This window comes from Strix aluco, chromosome Z (assembly GCF_031877795.1).
Source record: "Strix aluco isolate bStrAlu1 chromosome Z, bStrAlu1.hap1, whole genome shotgun sequence".
NCBI lineage: Eukaryota > Metazoa > Chordata > Aves > Strigiformes > Strigidae > Strix > Strix aluco.
In genome coordinates this window covers 3,358,891-3,375,613 of record NC_133971.1, presented here as the reverse complement: position 1 = coordinate 3,375,613, position 16,723 = coordinate 3,358,891, and the positions used below count along the sequence as shown (strand labels likewise).

Here is a 16,723-nt window from a genome sequence, read left to right as displayed (position 1 = left end):
ATTCTTAGATTAAACCTCCCTGAATGCTCAGGATACATATTCAAAAGAATATAGTTCATTAGCACGTAGCATTATGTTGCAGAACACACACAGTGGTAATAAAACACAAAAAGATGAAAAGCATAAATATCTAAGTATTTTTTATAGAAATCCTGCAGTGTGCATTATAAAGCTTACCTTTTTACCAAATAAATAAGGTAATAAACTAATAATGCTGAAGATAGTTGTTACATCAAGGTTAATAAAAATGAGAATCAGACCTAACCAATCTTTTGTTAAACTTCAGTCAGTACAGTACTAATTTTTCATTATGTCTCTTTCTAGATTCTGAGATTGTATTGATTTCATAATGGAACATAACAGCATATTAAAAAAAATTGAAAATAGGATGAACAAATCAATGACAGACATTACTTAAGAACCACACATCATGACAGATATATTTTATCTGTTCAAAGTCTGAGTTGATTGAACAGTTATTTTGAAAGCAATATATGAGAGTCTAGTGTGCTAGCTAGCTTGCTAAATCATCTGAACGCAAAAGGAGCGTTGCCAGCAGTGATTCTGAGGCTGAAATGCAATTACATTAGTGGTTATAAGTTTAGTAAAAATGGCTTTTTAAAATATTTTGAAAGAAAATGTATCAAGAAATACGTGTATCTTGTAAAATGATATTCTCATAATCCTAAAACACAGGTTATACACATGCACTGAGCCAACAGGATTGTGTTGTGATTTATAATGGATTATAGACACTGGTGATTGATTGCGTTTGCTGTTTACATGATCATTTGATAGTCCAGAAGATGAGTAGCTAACGCAATGGCAGCCCATTTTAATGTATTCCTTGGCCCAGTGAGTAGTTTCAAATTGAGTAGACAGACTTGTGTATATAATTCATCAGAGAACTTATACACTTGGTAATTTTTTTACAAGAATATTCCCCTTTTCTAAGTTAAATTTGAAATTCAGAGAATTTAAAATGCAAATAAAGAATTCTAGACATTCAGAAATTATGCCTGCATTGTTAATTTCTACATTGCATATTTAATAATTTGATAATTACATTGCCCTAACATCACCTTTCAATAGTAACTGAATAAAACTTCATAACGATATTCAGTAACTTCTAGACAGGTAAATAAATATATATGCTTCATGTCCTTTTTTTATATTTTGTAAGTATTTCCTACTGGAGGAGATGATTAAGTCTTTTTAAAAGGTGATATGCATGTGCACACATAAGTATCTGTATGTTCTTCTCCTTGTAGGGGAAACAAAAAAAATGGTCACGCTGACCATTTTAGATGATCCAGAGCCAGAGGATAATGAAAATATCATAATCAGCCTGGTCCACACTGAAGGCGGGAGTCGGATTCTGCCCAGTTTTGACACTGTCACAGTGGTTATTCTGGCAAGTGACAATGTGGCAGGAATTATTAGCTTCCAGACAGCCTCAAGATCTGTTATTGGGCGTGAAGGTGGGTTCTTTGTGCTGACCACACTCTGTTTAACATTAGATTTCATCCCCCTGATTCCTGTTGATAGTGACTCGCAGGGATTGTTTGTATCACTGTTCAGTGAATGGCAGCAGAGGGAAAATAGCCAAATACTTGGCATGTGTTTCTTTGAATTTTTAACTCTTGAAAGCATAGCACTTAAATGAAATCTGTGGAAAGGGTACACCATTTCCAAAGCCATTTTATGTATCATCATCTCTGCTTTCCTTTTTTCTGAAGATCATGTCTTGCTTCTATTGGTATTGAGTTTCAAAGCTCCTTTTAGCATTTCTGGTCTTATTCATTCACACCACATTCCAGAACTGTATATAATGCCCATCATACACATATTAGTAGTCACAAGCAAATCTCATCTATCAGTGACTTACAATTCACTTTAAATCTTCTAGAAAATATTCCCCCAGGAAGATTAGGATCACATCTTCCCTCTTCCTGGCTCAATAACCTGCTATTTTAAAATTTTCTGTTTATGCTTTTTTATGGTAGCTAATTTAAGAATGTAGCAATCCTGCTGTCATCACTCAGTCACGACGTTTGAGAAAGATCAATAATAATTTGATATGGACCAAAGGTTTCTACTGGTCCTTTAAAAGAGCATGTTGATCTAAGGTTTGATGCAGTTTTGCATAGGATAATATCAGTACCAATGGCAATTGCTTTTGGCAGCCTTTGCTGGAATCTCAGTGTACTGCAGTATCATATTTCTCCAGCATGTAAACTGATGGGCAGGGAGAGTTAACAAAACAGAAATTTGCTATCCAGGAATGTGTGCATTGCATTTTCTGTTTGAAGAAAAAAAGCCTTTCTCAGACAAACGTGTTCTGCTTTTTCCAGAAATGAAAGGACACCATAACCTTTTGGTTTTTATCTAGATATGGTTTCTGTTAATGATGTGCTGGTGTGTGCCCGGGTTTTGTTCTTTATTCCTCCCCATTAACAGTTCTGATCCACCTGCCAAGCCATCTGCAATCTGACAGGCTAAGAGCTGTTAATAAGCACAAAGAATTAATACAAACTGCCTCATTCCCAAAGGTTATGATGACCCTGAATGCTTTCCACTGGTTAAATATTATTCATAGCATGCTTAGCAAATGCTGGCCATTTGGAGCTGAAATACTCTAGTTTGGAAATTACTTGATTCCAATTCCTCCAGCTTGTGCAAAGCAGTGCATTGTCTTAGAGAATGAAAAAACAACCAAACTAATTCCCTTTGATAAAAAAACAAAGAATGAGCTAAGGCCTAAGATTATTTCAGTGTTTGTATTTCATTTTCAGTATCAAGTTTTTTGTTCTGAAAATAAAATTTGTCAGACATAAATCTGAACATGATTATCTTTTATATTTACTGTATTATTGAACAATTTCTGTCAAGAAAATCTGTATTATTTTCAAGTTGTGCATATTATTTATCACCTTGCTGAGGGAAAGGGTAGCATTTTAGTACAGGCAGAGGCATGCAACAGTCGTGTGGCTATGACTGTATTAGAGGAAAATTCACTGCAGTAGCTCGAAATAAGGAAGAAGAGGAAGATGTCTGAGGCCTCCTTCTTCTCCCTGACAAATAGAAATCTAAAGATATGGATAACATGGTTGAATACTTAAAAACTTAAAATAGTGAAATTAGCCTAATAACACTTTCAATCTTCAGAAATCAATTAGTACTTATATTAGTATTTCTTTCTGGGGAGGGATACCAAAGATTTTGTTAAAGTTGACCAAGAAGCCTGGGTCAGTAATTCACTACTTGGAGTCTGTAATTATGATGAATCGTACTCCAGGTTTCTTCTTAGTGTTTGAATTACAGTGTAAGAGGGTTCTGCATCATAAAGAATTTTGTCCCGGTCTTCAGTGAGAATTCATTGTATTACATAATGTTGTATTGAAATAAGCTTTATCTAAATTATGTGTTTTGCAATGGTACTAAACCATTTTTTTGTTAAATATTTATTTGTTTGTAATGTATGTGCAAAATTCTCAAATAGGATAGGATGGATTTCAGCGCAGTGTTAAACAATATGATAAATTAGCTGCAGGAGAACCTGTAAACTGTCAGTCTGTCCTCAAATATCTGACTGTAGCAGCAGAATCCTTGTGATGTCAATAAATTTTAAATTCTTTTAATCTCTTAGAAGCAACATGGAACAACTTAAGTCAAAGATATGAACATTGGTACATCTGCTAGGCTTAACTGAAGTTTGAAATGCTGAGGCTGAATAACACATACTAATTCTATTTATTTGAAAATAAGTGTATACAAATCTTGTATTACTTCAGAATTTTATATTTTAGTTAATGATATTAAGGTCTCTTGAAATTTGTTGTTCGTATCTCTCCGATTGGTAGCCAATATACATGCATTTCTCTAATATTTCCTTACCAAAAAGAGAACATGTCTAGAATACTCAAATTGTTCCTGGCAGTTTTAGCAATACAATGCTGTCCCACAATATAATATACTAGAATAGCCATCCTAACTTGATGCTCTTTAAATTACATAATCAGAGTGACTAGCTGGGCTGCTCATTTCCTTATGCCATGGAGTAAGAAGTGACATAACACGTCTTCTCTTTCACTTTCGTAGATGTATCTCAATGTTTCTCAATGGGGTTTCTTCTGAGTGTATACATAACACAAATCAGAAGATGGAATTATCCCCAGATTTCACAACAGTGAAAAAAAATCAATTCAGTTTATAGCAGTACTAAGAAAGACTTTTTCACTCAGTTGGGGATGGAACTAAGTTTGTCAGATTTCTGTTTCTGAATCAGTAAAATACATTTTGACAAAACTTGTTTAATTTTCTTCATTCTTCAGTAAGCAATCTCATGTATTATTTTCAAGCAAGTCAGCATTATAGATTTCTGCATATTTAGTGTGTTTGAAAGACAATGCAACACTGTACATACCTGCAAAATCAAATTCCATGCACTTGAAAAACACTGCTGACATATGGATGCAATACACTTACATATTATAGATAAACAGCTGTCCTCTAATGTGAATGTATTGCACAATATTACTGATTTTACCTGCTGATCTATTTCATACTGATATGTTAATTTCTCATCCCATATTTAAAATATTATTATATAAACTACCTAAATTTTATTAATTTATATAAATAGTTAATATTATATAAATTTTCTTAATTTTACAAAGATTTCTAAGGAGTTTATGCTTTCTAATTAAAGTGCCCACTGAGTTAAATGTTATAAATGTGAAAAATACCATGATTGCTTCTTATAGATGCACGTTGTCAGTTGATACTGATTATCCCAGAAATTATAAGAAATGGTTAAAAAATTAAATTATAAACTATTAAATAAGAATGTTTTCGTTTAAAATATTTTTAAAATTATAAATTATTAAATATCAACATTTTCTGGATGTTTTCTTTCCTAACACTGATGACATTTCTAAGTTCAAACTCACATAAATGCAACCTATGGGTGATTACAAGCATTTTTCTGCATGAACTATGTAAAGTCGCAAGACACTGCAAATGTTAGGAGAAAGTACATTACTTTCCAGTTAGCTGGAAAACTGTGTTATAGCTGGTACATGCAGCATTTACTATTTTCTGTAGTTCACAGACAGGTATTGCTCTTCTGTTTGTGCATGTTTTGATGGGCATTTGCTTTCTAAGTTTTTGATCTGTACCAGGCTCACTCATATTTTGATTGTTCTTTTCAAGAGTGAACTAAACCCAGAAAAACCCAGGAGGAAAGAGTTTATGTTTGGGTTTTTTATTTCAGGGTTACAAGCAAATGTGTTATATAACTGCTGTGAAGCTCACTATTAAAAAAATGTCTTTCAGAAAAATTATTTTAAGTGTGGTGCATATTTTTGGCTTCTCATTTTTATAATTGACATGTAGGAGGGGAAACCCCAAAATATTACATGTTATCCTTTGTTCCTAGGAGAACAACTGCAATTCCATGTTGTAAGAACTGCTCCAGGACTGGGGAATGTTACTGTTGAATGGAAGATAGTTGGGCATAACGTAAAACAAAATTTTGAAAACTATTCTGGAATACTCTTTTTTCCTGAGGTAAGTCCATAAACAAAGCTAAAGGCTATGGAAGAATATTGTAGTAAGAACTGAGAGGGGAAAATTAGTGTGCTTTTATAGCAGTCTTTGTTTCTTGATATTATTTACTTGCTCCTTTACTCTTGGAGTTCTAAACTGGAGACAGTTTATAGTTTTTGATACTTTAACTTTACATTTCTTAAAGATGTTCAAAATGCATATGATACAGTGGTATCACTTGTATTTTATATAATAATGACTAATCAGTTTATCAATAAAATAAATAGGGGACACTGAACGCAACATTGTATGTTCACTTGCTGGATGACCATATTCCTGAAGAAAAAGAAGAATACCAGATCATCCTATACAACATCAAAACAGAAGGTAAGGGCAGAACTATAGCCTGCTATATCTTAAAACTACCGTTTAGTGGTGTAATATTTTCATATGTATTAAACCATTTTGGAAGCATGGGACTAAGCATTATGCAACTGGTGTAAACTGTACAAAGTTCATTCATGTTTTCTTGAAACAGGCTTGGTCTTTATGTGTGCATATGTGTGTGTGTACATATATATATATGTATATAAACAAACCCCACAGTGTCTTTGCAGTTTTCCTTAATCGGTGTTAAACCTTATTTAACTCTATCTGTTTAATTCAGTAGTTATTTGCTTCCCTTTAACTGAATGCAAACTTGAACTTACTAATGTTACAGTTGCCATGAAATAAGCAGATATTTTTATCTTTTAAAGCAAACTTGTCATGCCGCAACCTGACTTTCTGATCTGTCTCTAAATTCCAGGAGGTCAGAATATTTTATTCTTGCCATTCAAATTATGATGAAAAAAGAAGCATGAAATTACATCCCTCTGAAAGACCTGTGTTAAACTGAAATTAACGTCTAAACACCAAACTAACTTGACATGCGTTGTGTTGCTGCTAGGTGCCTTACCAACTTGCCACAATCATTTGTTGACTCTTGTAATCCATCAGGATAAGAATAAATTAATACACCAACAATTATTTATCAAGACAAAACTTGGAAAAGGGAGTAATTTCATTTAACTTTTAACTTAACTTAACAAATTAACTTTTGGAGTTAATTCCTGGGAAAACTTTCACTTTCCTTTTAAATAGAAGTTTAGGGAAGTTGGTATTTGGCACTGGCCCATTAAGTTTTCTCATTTCTTAATACATTTTTGTGTCTCTATACTTAGTACGTATACAGTTTCTGTTGTGATTGTATGTTCCTGTATTTGTTGTTGAATGTAAATATGTATACACTCCACACCATCCATAAACTTCAGTGAGCACACCATGTGTTAGATTTATTTGCACTGTTACTGTCATTTGGATGTAATAGTAGCAGTAATATAAAAATAAATTAGTTGATAACACTTGATTCACTGTAGTCCATTTATTCTTTTGCAGGAGTCTCTTCTTCAGGTGCTGCTGTTTTGGATAGTCAAGGATATGAAGCTGTTCTGACAGTAGAAGCTAGTGATGAACCACATGGAGTCTTGAATTTTGCTTCCCCATCCAGGGTAGTTTTAATTCCAGAGGAAAACAAAACGGTTCAGCTTTTTATTAGCAGAGAATTTGGATCTCTAGGTTTGTATAACAACTCCAAGAGAAAGGAAGTTCTTTTTCGTAATTTTTAGGCAAATGAAAGCCATGACAGGGAGGCTGGAAAATTTGAAAGATATTGGATACAGTTTTTATTTTCAGAATTTCTAGGCTTCTTACTGCAGGCTTAGAAACTAAGTATTAGTTAAAACTGGAGCCATAGCCCTCATTTCCACAGCAAGGAGTCTGGGAGCTGTGACGTAGCTAGTAGGCTATTAGGGTTACTACCTTTATGTCTAATGAATCTGTCTCAAAGGGTTAGTCCTCCAGAAGAAATAAAAAACATATGAGAAAATGAGCTTTTACGGAATGATCATTCCCACATATTTCCCCTCTAAACTTCCAGAAGTTGGAAGTTTAGGAATGTCCCATGGAAAAAAGCATTCAAACCACTGAATTCGGTTTATGTTTCCTCTGAGGATTTCTTATTCCTTTTAAAATCAATTTGTCTATCAACATCCATAAAATTAAGTGCTACTTAATTCCAGAATTCATTAATGTGCTGTGTGCACAAATATTTTCTTGTGTTTGTTGCCTGAGAATTTCAACTTACATTGTGAGATAACATGCGTAATCATTTCCTATTTACTTTTTCAGACTATATTTAGACCTCAGTGGTAATCCCTCTTAGTTTCTTTTGTTGTATCTGTTTTGAAGTGAAGTGACCGTTTACAATGAATATTCAATATCTGGACACACCACAGATTTGTAGAGGCATTTTAATGACATTTATGTTTTCCTATTTCTTTTTTAATATCAATCGGTATCTAATTTACTTTTGGAGCACTACTCAGGAAACTAATGCTTTAAGATAATCCATAATAAATGTAAGATCTCTTACTTAAAGTCCATCATTATTTATTAAAGCTAAGATTCTTTTATACTCTATATTTTATTTCATACAGACTAGCTTTGAATTTCCTCTGTCATTTTATCTCCAGGGTGACTCTCTTTAAAATTGCAACTGGATTTACCCTGGCAGATTAGTGAGACATGGCTTTATTATAAAAAAATTACGTCTAACTTTTTCCCTTGGTAAAATTTATCAATGTGTCCCCTAATTTTTATTCTTTATTGAAGTCTATGTTAGTCTTCCTGGGAAGGAAACTAGATTTATTAAACTGTATTTCCCAGAACTGCCTTTAGAGCCTTTCTTAGATATCAGTCATTCCTGAAACATTCTACTTCCCTTGGCACCAAACCTGATATTAATAATAGATTAGATATCCCAGGTAGTACTTCAGCAATGTAACATTTACAGTCCACGGCACCTCAAATATCTGAATACATTTTGTCCTAATGCTTTTTGAGTCCTGTGATGCTGGACAAATCATCAAAGGCTGGACTGAAAGCACATTAAAAAACAGTAACAAAGCTCCATTGGCTCCAGATTTTACACTTTTTTACAATGTTTTACAATTAGGCTTTTCATTTTGTGGATGAGCATTTGATCTCTTTTCTTTGTCTATTCCAGTGAGCGTTACACAAGAATTGAAAAAGCTTGGGGTTTTTTTTTTTTTTTTTGGTCACAAATTGAACAGGTGCTATCAATGTTACGTATGCCACAGTTCCAGGATTGCTCACCTTAAGCAATCAGACAGAAGGGGCCCTGGCTGAACCAGGAGCTGATTTTATAGCTGTTTCTGGCACACTGACTTTGGAAGAAGGAGAAACATCAGCTGCCATAAATGTTACGATTCTAGAGGTAAACTCTAAACCCTTTCATTCTATACTGATCTATATCACATCAAAAGAGGAATATTTTGGAATGCAAAGCTTGAAACCTGCATATTATTTGAAGCTATATATTTCATTGTCATTTAGAAAGACAGTTTTTATCTTAATGTTAAATTCACAGAAGGACAAATAACAAGACAAAGAAGCTCTACCTATGCATAAATGAAATTTAGTTGTCTCATTAAGACTTTACTATCTGATATTTAGGACAGTGTAATTAATTGCTTACTACAGGTTCTTACTTTCTCAGTGGTTGGGGTTTATGCCTTTAAAGCTGGGCAGAAATGTATTCACAAAAATAGTTTAGTGTCACCGTGGAGTCTTCTTCATGAAATATAATGTCTTACTTCATAATTCATTCAAGGTAATCAATTTTACACCCAGTAAAACTATTTCAAGAAAATGGAAAAATAAATCAATTCTAGTCTTGCTATAATATTAGAGACTTTTAGTGTGTTGCTTTTTAGTGACTTCTGTGACAGTTTCTTAAAGGAAAAAGGAAAGGGGATGTACTGAATTTGTGTTTTGCAGGATGACGTACCAGAGGTGCAAGAATTCTTCTTGGTTAATTTAACTGCAGTGGAACTCATCATGAACCATTCAACTTCATTCCCACCTAGGCTGGGTAAAACAACTTATACAGAATTATCTTTGGGTTTTCTTTTACATGAATTGCATGCAGATTATATTACTCATTATTCCACTTTCTTGCCAACTATGCCAGTATAAAACAGGGTATTCTGAAAGAAACATTGTAGAATATCAAACATTTTCACTATTACACTTGCTTCTTACTTTTTTAAGCTCTGTAAAAATAATAAGGCAATTTTCATAGAGGATTTAGTAATTAACAGTTGGAGAGCACAATTATCTGAAAAGTTTTATTGGCAGTGTGTTAATCTGATTTTCATTTCCAAGTACATAATGGAATTTTTGTCTAAAAAATTACTCTATGTGATTACTTTGTTCACTCTTTCAAAAGTCTCTTTTTATTACTCTTTATCAGATTTACTTTTAGGAGCCATATCCTATGATTTTTCTACTCTTCCAGTGAAACTCATTTATCATTTGCTTAGTTAGCTCTTCATTCTGCTTCTGAATTCAGTAGCATAGCTGCCATTGGCTTTAAAGACAGTTGGATTATCCTGTGGTACCAGACACTATTTATACTGCTTGTTTCTAACATCTTCTGATGCTGCTTATTTCTAACATCTACTTTGACTCTTTTCCCTTTTCTTTGCATGCCTGTAGAAGTGACAGAGTTAATTCGTTACAGATTGAAAGGTAACTTGCAAGACTCATTGCTGATTCGTAGAGCCTGAGCTGTGATTAGTCAAGTCTAAAATCCAAACCATAAAAAGAGTAACATTTAAGTACAAAGGATTTTTCTGTACTAAACTGTGCTGAGTGTTGTATAGTGTCACCTTCTGTCATAAGGGGTTGTCAGTCTCTTTGAATCCTGACCGTTCAACCCTGCTGTGATATCTGCATTGGGTTAAATGCCCTTAGGATGAACAAATGATAGTTTTAACCCATGAGGCGAAAACTTATCGTCATTGTATAATGTCACTACAAATTCTGTTATCAGACTATTTTCTAATCTTGTTTTCCCCCTTGATATGTTTTGATTTGTTATGATTGACACTTTAACTCCTCGTTGGTGCAGTGCATTTATTTAGGATTAGATCTCTAGCAATTCCATACCCTATACAAGATATTTGAAGTATTTCTAAGAAGTGTCTTATATCAAAAGAGAGGGTGTTCCGCACATGATACAGGCACGTGCAGTCAATCCTGCACATCTGGAATATATTGCACGTGCTGTTCATGTCCTGGCCAATGGTATGCAGTATGTGGAGTAAGTCTGGTATGTCTGTGATGTAGAGTTGAACACACTGAACTGAAGTGACCTTTATTTCTGATCGGAGGTTTCACTGATAAGGAGCAGAATCAGCAGGGGTAAAGATGATGCTGTTGTTTTCTCCATGCTCCTCTTGCTCCCATCTTCTAAAAAAGGTGGAAGAAAGAGCCTGACTCAAAACTGCAAGGAACTAAAAAAAGGGAAAATGATCAACAGCTGAGAATAACGAAGGAAAAAGGAATAAACTTAATCGATACAAGAAAAATCTAAACTGGGGAAGGAGGACAGGGGGCATCAGGGCAGGGAAAGATGCCAGACATGAAATAAGAGGTCTGATGCTGAAAGAAAAGTTTTACAGACCCTGGGTGAACTGATATGACTGACACAAAGGGAAAATGCAGTTTAGGAGTGCAGCCGAACAGCCTGTAATCACTTAGCACTCCCTCTGGATTTCTAAACCTCAAGAACTTTTCTGTTGTTTGTGTAGAGGTTTTGCAGCTACTGATGATTTTCATCACTACCTCATAGTGATCGGGTTGGATTCATGGCAATGACCTTTTACTTTTACTCAGTTTGATCTGAATTGATAGAAGTCTTTCCAATGGATCTAAATATATCATATTTACTACAGACTCAGTGAAGTCAGTTTGGTTGTAGAAATTGTCATTATTTTCTTCAATTCTTTTTAAGTCTTATTAAAAGTAAGTTGATGTAAATTAAGATAGTCATGCAGTGCTGTTGTCTGAACAAATTAAGGCACTATTTCCTCAGAAGAATCAAGTTCTGACTGCCAGGTTCTGGTCTCTGAAATTAGTGGACATTTCTGGCATTAATCTATTCGATGTTTTCACAGTACAATTCATACAATAATCTTTCAGAGTTATTGTGAAGATGCATCTTTATAAAGCAACAGAATATTATAGTACTACATATAATAAAGTACTAATAAAGAGCCTACAAAGAAATTAATAATTCTGTATTTGTAGCAGAATCTGGGGTGTGTGCAAGTAAGGTTTATGATCTGGCACTGAAACATGAATAGAAGATGAAATATTGGATCGTTTATTCTTTCTTACTTATTTTCCCTCCCATATTCAGAATGGCACAGTCTGCAAAATGTTGAATGTCGTCATAATAAACACACACAGTGAAGATAAATTAAGATTCCATGGCAAATCTTGCTTTTGGTATTTCCTAGTTTTTCTGTGCTATGTTTTGCTTTCTAAATTTTCTTTAGTATTTTTTTGTTTGCATTAGTAAATGTAACAGTGCTAATTCAAGGCACAGTGTTGCAGTTCACATAGCAAGGTAGTAAGGACAGATTTTTCTTTGAGCCTTTCCAATTATCTTGCCCACTACCATTTTCTCGTCCACATTTTGGAAACAGAAAATGCTGTATTTCTTGTACAAAATTAGTAGATATTTAAGAAATGCTTCTATTATTCTCAAAAATTGTGAAGATGGACTCTTTTGTTCTCTCATTTTTGTCCTTCTGTTTTCTATTTTAGATGTGGAAGGTTTAGCTTCTCAAATCATTATTGATGCTAATGATGGAGTAAGTGGAGTCATAGAATGGGAAAGTACCAAGTAAGTCTTGTCTCCTTGAAGAACTCACTGTGTCAGTTAGTGATTGGGGTTGCCCAAGTATTTTAATTTTCAGTTAACAGTACAATTCCTATTAGAAATAGGGCCAGATCTTTGAGATGGCAAAGCATCCTTCAATTCAGTAGAACTGGAAAGTATAAGATAATTCCGACACTGAAAAGCAACATTTACAGTATGTTTATTCAGAAATCTTTGGCTACCATGTATTTACTTTCACTGCTGTCCTTTTATATTGTGAACTTGCATCACTTCCCCAGCTTCCATCCAGTTTTCCAGGCCCCTGCATCCATGGAAGCATCCACTGGCACCTCCCACATCTCTTTCTCTGACTAATTTCCAGGAGCTAGGAAGAAGGCATCCATGACCATAGGCAGGCTTAATCTGCCACTAGCAGGAAAAAAGCACAACCTCCTATAGCTTAATTCCGTTTAGATAAGAAACAAAGGTAAAGAGGTTGTATTAGGCAATTGTAATGATGTTGGTACTGTAATGATGCCTTGTTCTTATAAAGCAGAGGGAATGATTTGAAGTGAAAATATAACAGCTATGTACCATCTAAGTCAAAAGAGCACTGAGAATTTTTGTTGCTTTTTGTTTTAGTTTTGAAGTTAACGAATCTCAGGGGAACCTGACAATAATGGCATACCGAAACAGAGGATCATATGGCAATGTGTCTGTATTTTTTTATGCCCAAAATTTGGAGGCACAGCTGGGTTTGGATTTTAATGTGACCTCAAGGGTAAGAGCAAATTCTAAATCTAGTCCTTTTCATTCCTTCAGCTTCCTCAACAGAATGCCACCTGTGTATTCTGCAGAATGATCAGTAATGAAGCTAGATTTTTCAACTTGTTTCAGTTGCTTTGGTTATCTGAATAGAGTGAGATAAAATTAGTCATCTTCTTTTTGTTTCTTTCTTGATACTGAAGTATTTTTAAATATAAGACAGTTGTAAAATTTCAAATCTCTCAAATACAATTTTGCATAGACAAGAGCATATAAGATTTCATATAAGGTTTCATATTTTTTACAACAGAACTTTCAAAGTAAATTGCTCTTGCTCATCCTCATTCTGCAACGTGCTAAACTTTTTTACTTCTGTTTCAATCGATTTATAAGGGACATAGAGATCATAGCTCTTCTTCCCTCCTCTTCCTTCCTATTTAAGACAGTTCTGTTTAACTTAGTTGAAAAATTCTGTGTGTATGAACAGCTGTTAAGTATTCAATGCTTTCTGTGTTTCAATGCTAGACTCTTTTTTTTGCTGATGGAGAAAGGAATAAATCTGTCGTTGTTACGATTTTTGATGATGATATTCCTGAAGGTGATGAGAAGTTCCAGTTAATTCTAACAAATCCCTCTCTGGGACTGGAATTAGGGGAGAATACAACAGGTAAAACTTAAGTTTTGATGTTCTCATTCTTTGGAACTGTGTGGCAGTCATTTTAATGTCATTCTTCTGAATAATCATATTTCTGAAAACACCATTTCCCTGCTATGGTAGATGTTTATACTCCTTTGGAAGGTTCTTAAACATCCCTATGAAATCTATGCAATTAACAAGATAATATGTAAAATAAGGAATCAAAACTTGAAAAAGTGAGCTTTTTAATAAGAGGGTCTAGGTACTTTCTGTCTAGTAATCTTCCTAGATAAAGTAAAATACTTACATCTTCAAGTAATATCATGGACATAAAAGCATTATATATACACTAAAGGAAGAATGGATTTGTGTTTATATGTATTTTATTTGTATATATGTACAATTATATTTTACTGTGTTAATTAAAGAATATTTCCATTATTTATTTCTCAAAAGCCACAATTACTATACTTGCCAATGATGATGGCCATGGAGTTTTGTCTTTCAATAACAGCGATCACTTCTTCCTAAGAGAGCAAACAGCTCTCCATTTGATGGAAAGTGTTGCAGTATTAAATATTATTAGAGAACCTCCTCAGGGGATATTTGGCACCGTGACTGTTCAGTATCTTGTAAGTGAAATTAATTCTTCAGAGGCATCAGTGGATTTGACCCCTTCTCAAGGATATATTGTGCTGGAAGAGGGAGTCAGATTCAAGGTAATATGATAGTTATTACCAAAGAAGTGAAGAAAGCTTTTTTGAAATTGTTGGAAAGATTTCAGAAATGTCTGTGTTTTTTCTTGTATTTACTTATTTCTTACGTTTTCCTTTATTCTCAGAACAAATTGAGTTGTGGGAGTGCATAAAAATTAAATGTGCTTTTCTGTAAATATTTCTCTCTTTGTAATAGTTGAGGTAAATTGAAAACAATATAGTGGTTATATAATGTTTATGTAAGCATGGGGACATTTCTTTATATGTATTCATCATGTAGCTGAAACACAGACTTCGAAATGAAGTGATAATTTGCAAGCTTGAATAGTTAAGGTTGAACTAAAATTCCCACTCTGTAATGAGATGCTTCAGCTGGTCTGAACTGAACAGAGTGTGCTGCAACAAATGCAGAAAGTGAACAGCTCTCCGAGGCTTAGGAATAGAAAATGACTTATTCTTCTGGGAGTATTAAGCTCACTCTGTACTGTTCCACAAGAACATCAGTTAGAAAATGATCTAGCTTAAGTTTGTGAAAACCTGACCCTTCTGAAGTTTAATGGAAGTGTGGTTATTTTTTATTTTTATTTTAGTTTTTACTTTTTATTTTATTTTGTCAGTGAAGCTAGGCTCAGTAACAGGTTGCCATATTATGGCTAGTGGGGTAGAATCTGAAACAAACCTTTCTGGAAACACTGGTTTTCAATTTCTGAACCTGATGTGCACTTGGAACTACAGTGATGGCTAGTGTAGCAGATCTGCAGGAAGTCAAAGACTTCTTAAAACAGTGTCTGAATCTGGTTTATTGCAGAAGTAAACAGGGATCTAAAAGGTTGTAAGCTCCAGTTTACTTCCAGATCCATCATTACTTTTTTTTCTATAGCAAAGCTATGTGCACCTCTGTAACTTTTGTCAGTTTGGGCAGTTGGAAGTATGACAATGAGCCCCAAATGATAGTGAAAACACCTACCTCTTTCTAGATAATTCTCTGCTAATTTGAAACCACCTTGAGAGGGTCCTATTCTCATCCATAGTGGTGCAGTAGAGGGAAGGAAGCATCAAGAAGAGAGAGAGTATTTCAAAATATCCCTCTATTCTTGCCTTTTTTCCTTCTTTCATCCCAGCACCAGTAGTGGAATTACCCTGTTGCCTGGAGCTAGTTTAGCTGCCAGCCAAAGTAAATTAAAACCAACTTGACTGAGCTGAGGGGATCAGGTAGCTGTACGGGGACTATGAATTACCAAGGAATAAGTAGAGAAACAAAGCATGAAAAAAGATTACAAAGTATTAAATTTCAGAGGGTCTTAGGATGAGAGGAGAAAAAAGGAGAGGGGGGGGGAAAAAAAAAAAAAGATATGCTCATCTTAATATTGCACCAATGAAGGTCACCAGACGGTTGACTTTAGAACCTCAGCCTGAACTCTCCTTGCCTCACTTCTGCCTCTCCAGTTTCAAGCACTGCTGTTCTCCTTCTGTGCTATCCAAAGGTGTACAGTGAAAGAATGGAAACAGGGTTATGTCATCATTAGCTGCCAAGTCTCAACAACCTTCTGTGCTTGTTTTCTTGTCAGACACTGCATATTACTGCAATACTGGATGAAGAACCAGAAATGGACGAGCACTTCATTGTCACCCTGTTCAATCCAACTGGAGGAGCCAGACTAGGCACAAGAGTGCAAACTATGATTACAGTATTACAGAACCAGGCGCCACTAGGGCTCTTCAGCATCTATCCAGTTACAAATAGGTACTAAACACTGATTCAGTTAAAAGGAGCTTTTTCATATTCAGTACAGATGGTGTCTCTCTACAGTTTTGTTTTTGATGAATCCCTTTAAAGATATTCAATCCAATTGTAAAACATTTGTAATTTTGAAAAGTACACTATCTGTCAAATATTATTACTGCTATTAAAAAAACCAGAAAAACACTTAAAATGGACTAGTCATCATTAGACATGTCAATTTCTCTATGGATTTTTTCATAAAACAGTACTTCATCAGTCCCTTAACATTCCACTAATAGTAACCCATGTGAAGAGCTCCAAACCTCAAATCAGGGCCCAAGGAGTCATACAGTTAATAATTTATTTTTGTTTTTAAGCTTGTGTAAAATACACTTTCACTCAGGGCTGTTTTTCAGAAGCAAATGAACCATATGGAATGACATTTTCAAAAATCATTCAGCTTAAGTCATACAGCTGGTGTGTTAAATCTCAGGCTGGTTCAAGTTTTTTTTTATTTTCCTATGATTTTGCTAAGGTCT

At 34.4% G+C, this 16,723-nt stretch overlaps 1 protein-coding gene across 1 annotated transcript in view; it reads left to right on the top strand.

Annotated features, from left to right (window-relative positions):
* The window catches only part of ADGRV1 (adhesion G protein-coupled receptor V1), a 297,357-nt gene that overhangs the window by 67,445 nt on the left and 213,189 nt on the right, over positions 1–16,723 (top strand). The window contains exons 35-46 of the mRNA XM_074812785.1: positions 1,272–1,481; positions 5,441–5,571; positions 5,838–5,937; positions 6,988–7,167; positions 8,724–8,887; positions 9,451–9,544; positions 10,171–10,203; positions 12,289–12,367; positions 12,986–13,124; positions 13,634–13,775; positions 14,202–14,464; positions 16,030–16,205. Coding sequence (XP_074668886.1) covers positions 1,272–1,481; positions 5,441–5,571; positions 5,838–5,937; positions 6,988–7,167; positions 8,724–8,887; positions 9,451–9,544; positions 10,171–10,203; positions 12,289–12,367; positions 12,986–13,124; positions 13,634–13,775; positions 14,202–14,464; positions 16,030–16,205 — 1,711 coding nt within the window. The remainder of the gene's footprint in view (positions 1–1,271; positions 1,482–5,440; positions 5,572–5,837; positions 5,938–6,987; positions 7,168–8,723; positions 8,888–9,450; positions 9,545–10,170; positions 10,204–12,288; positions 12,368–12,985; positions 13,125–13,633; positions 13,776–14,201; positions 14,465–16,029; positions 16,206–16,723) is intronic.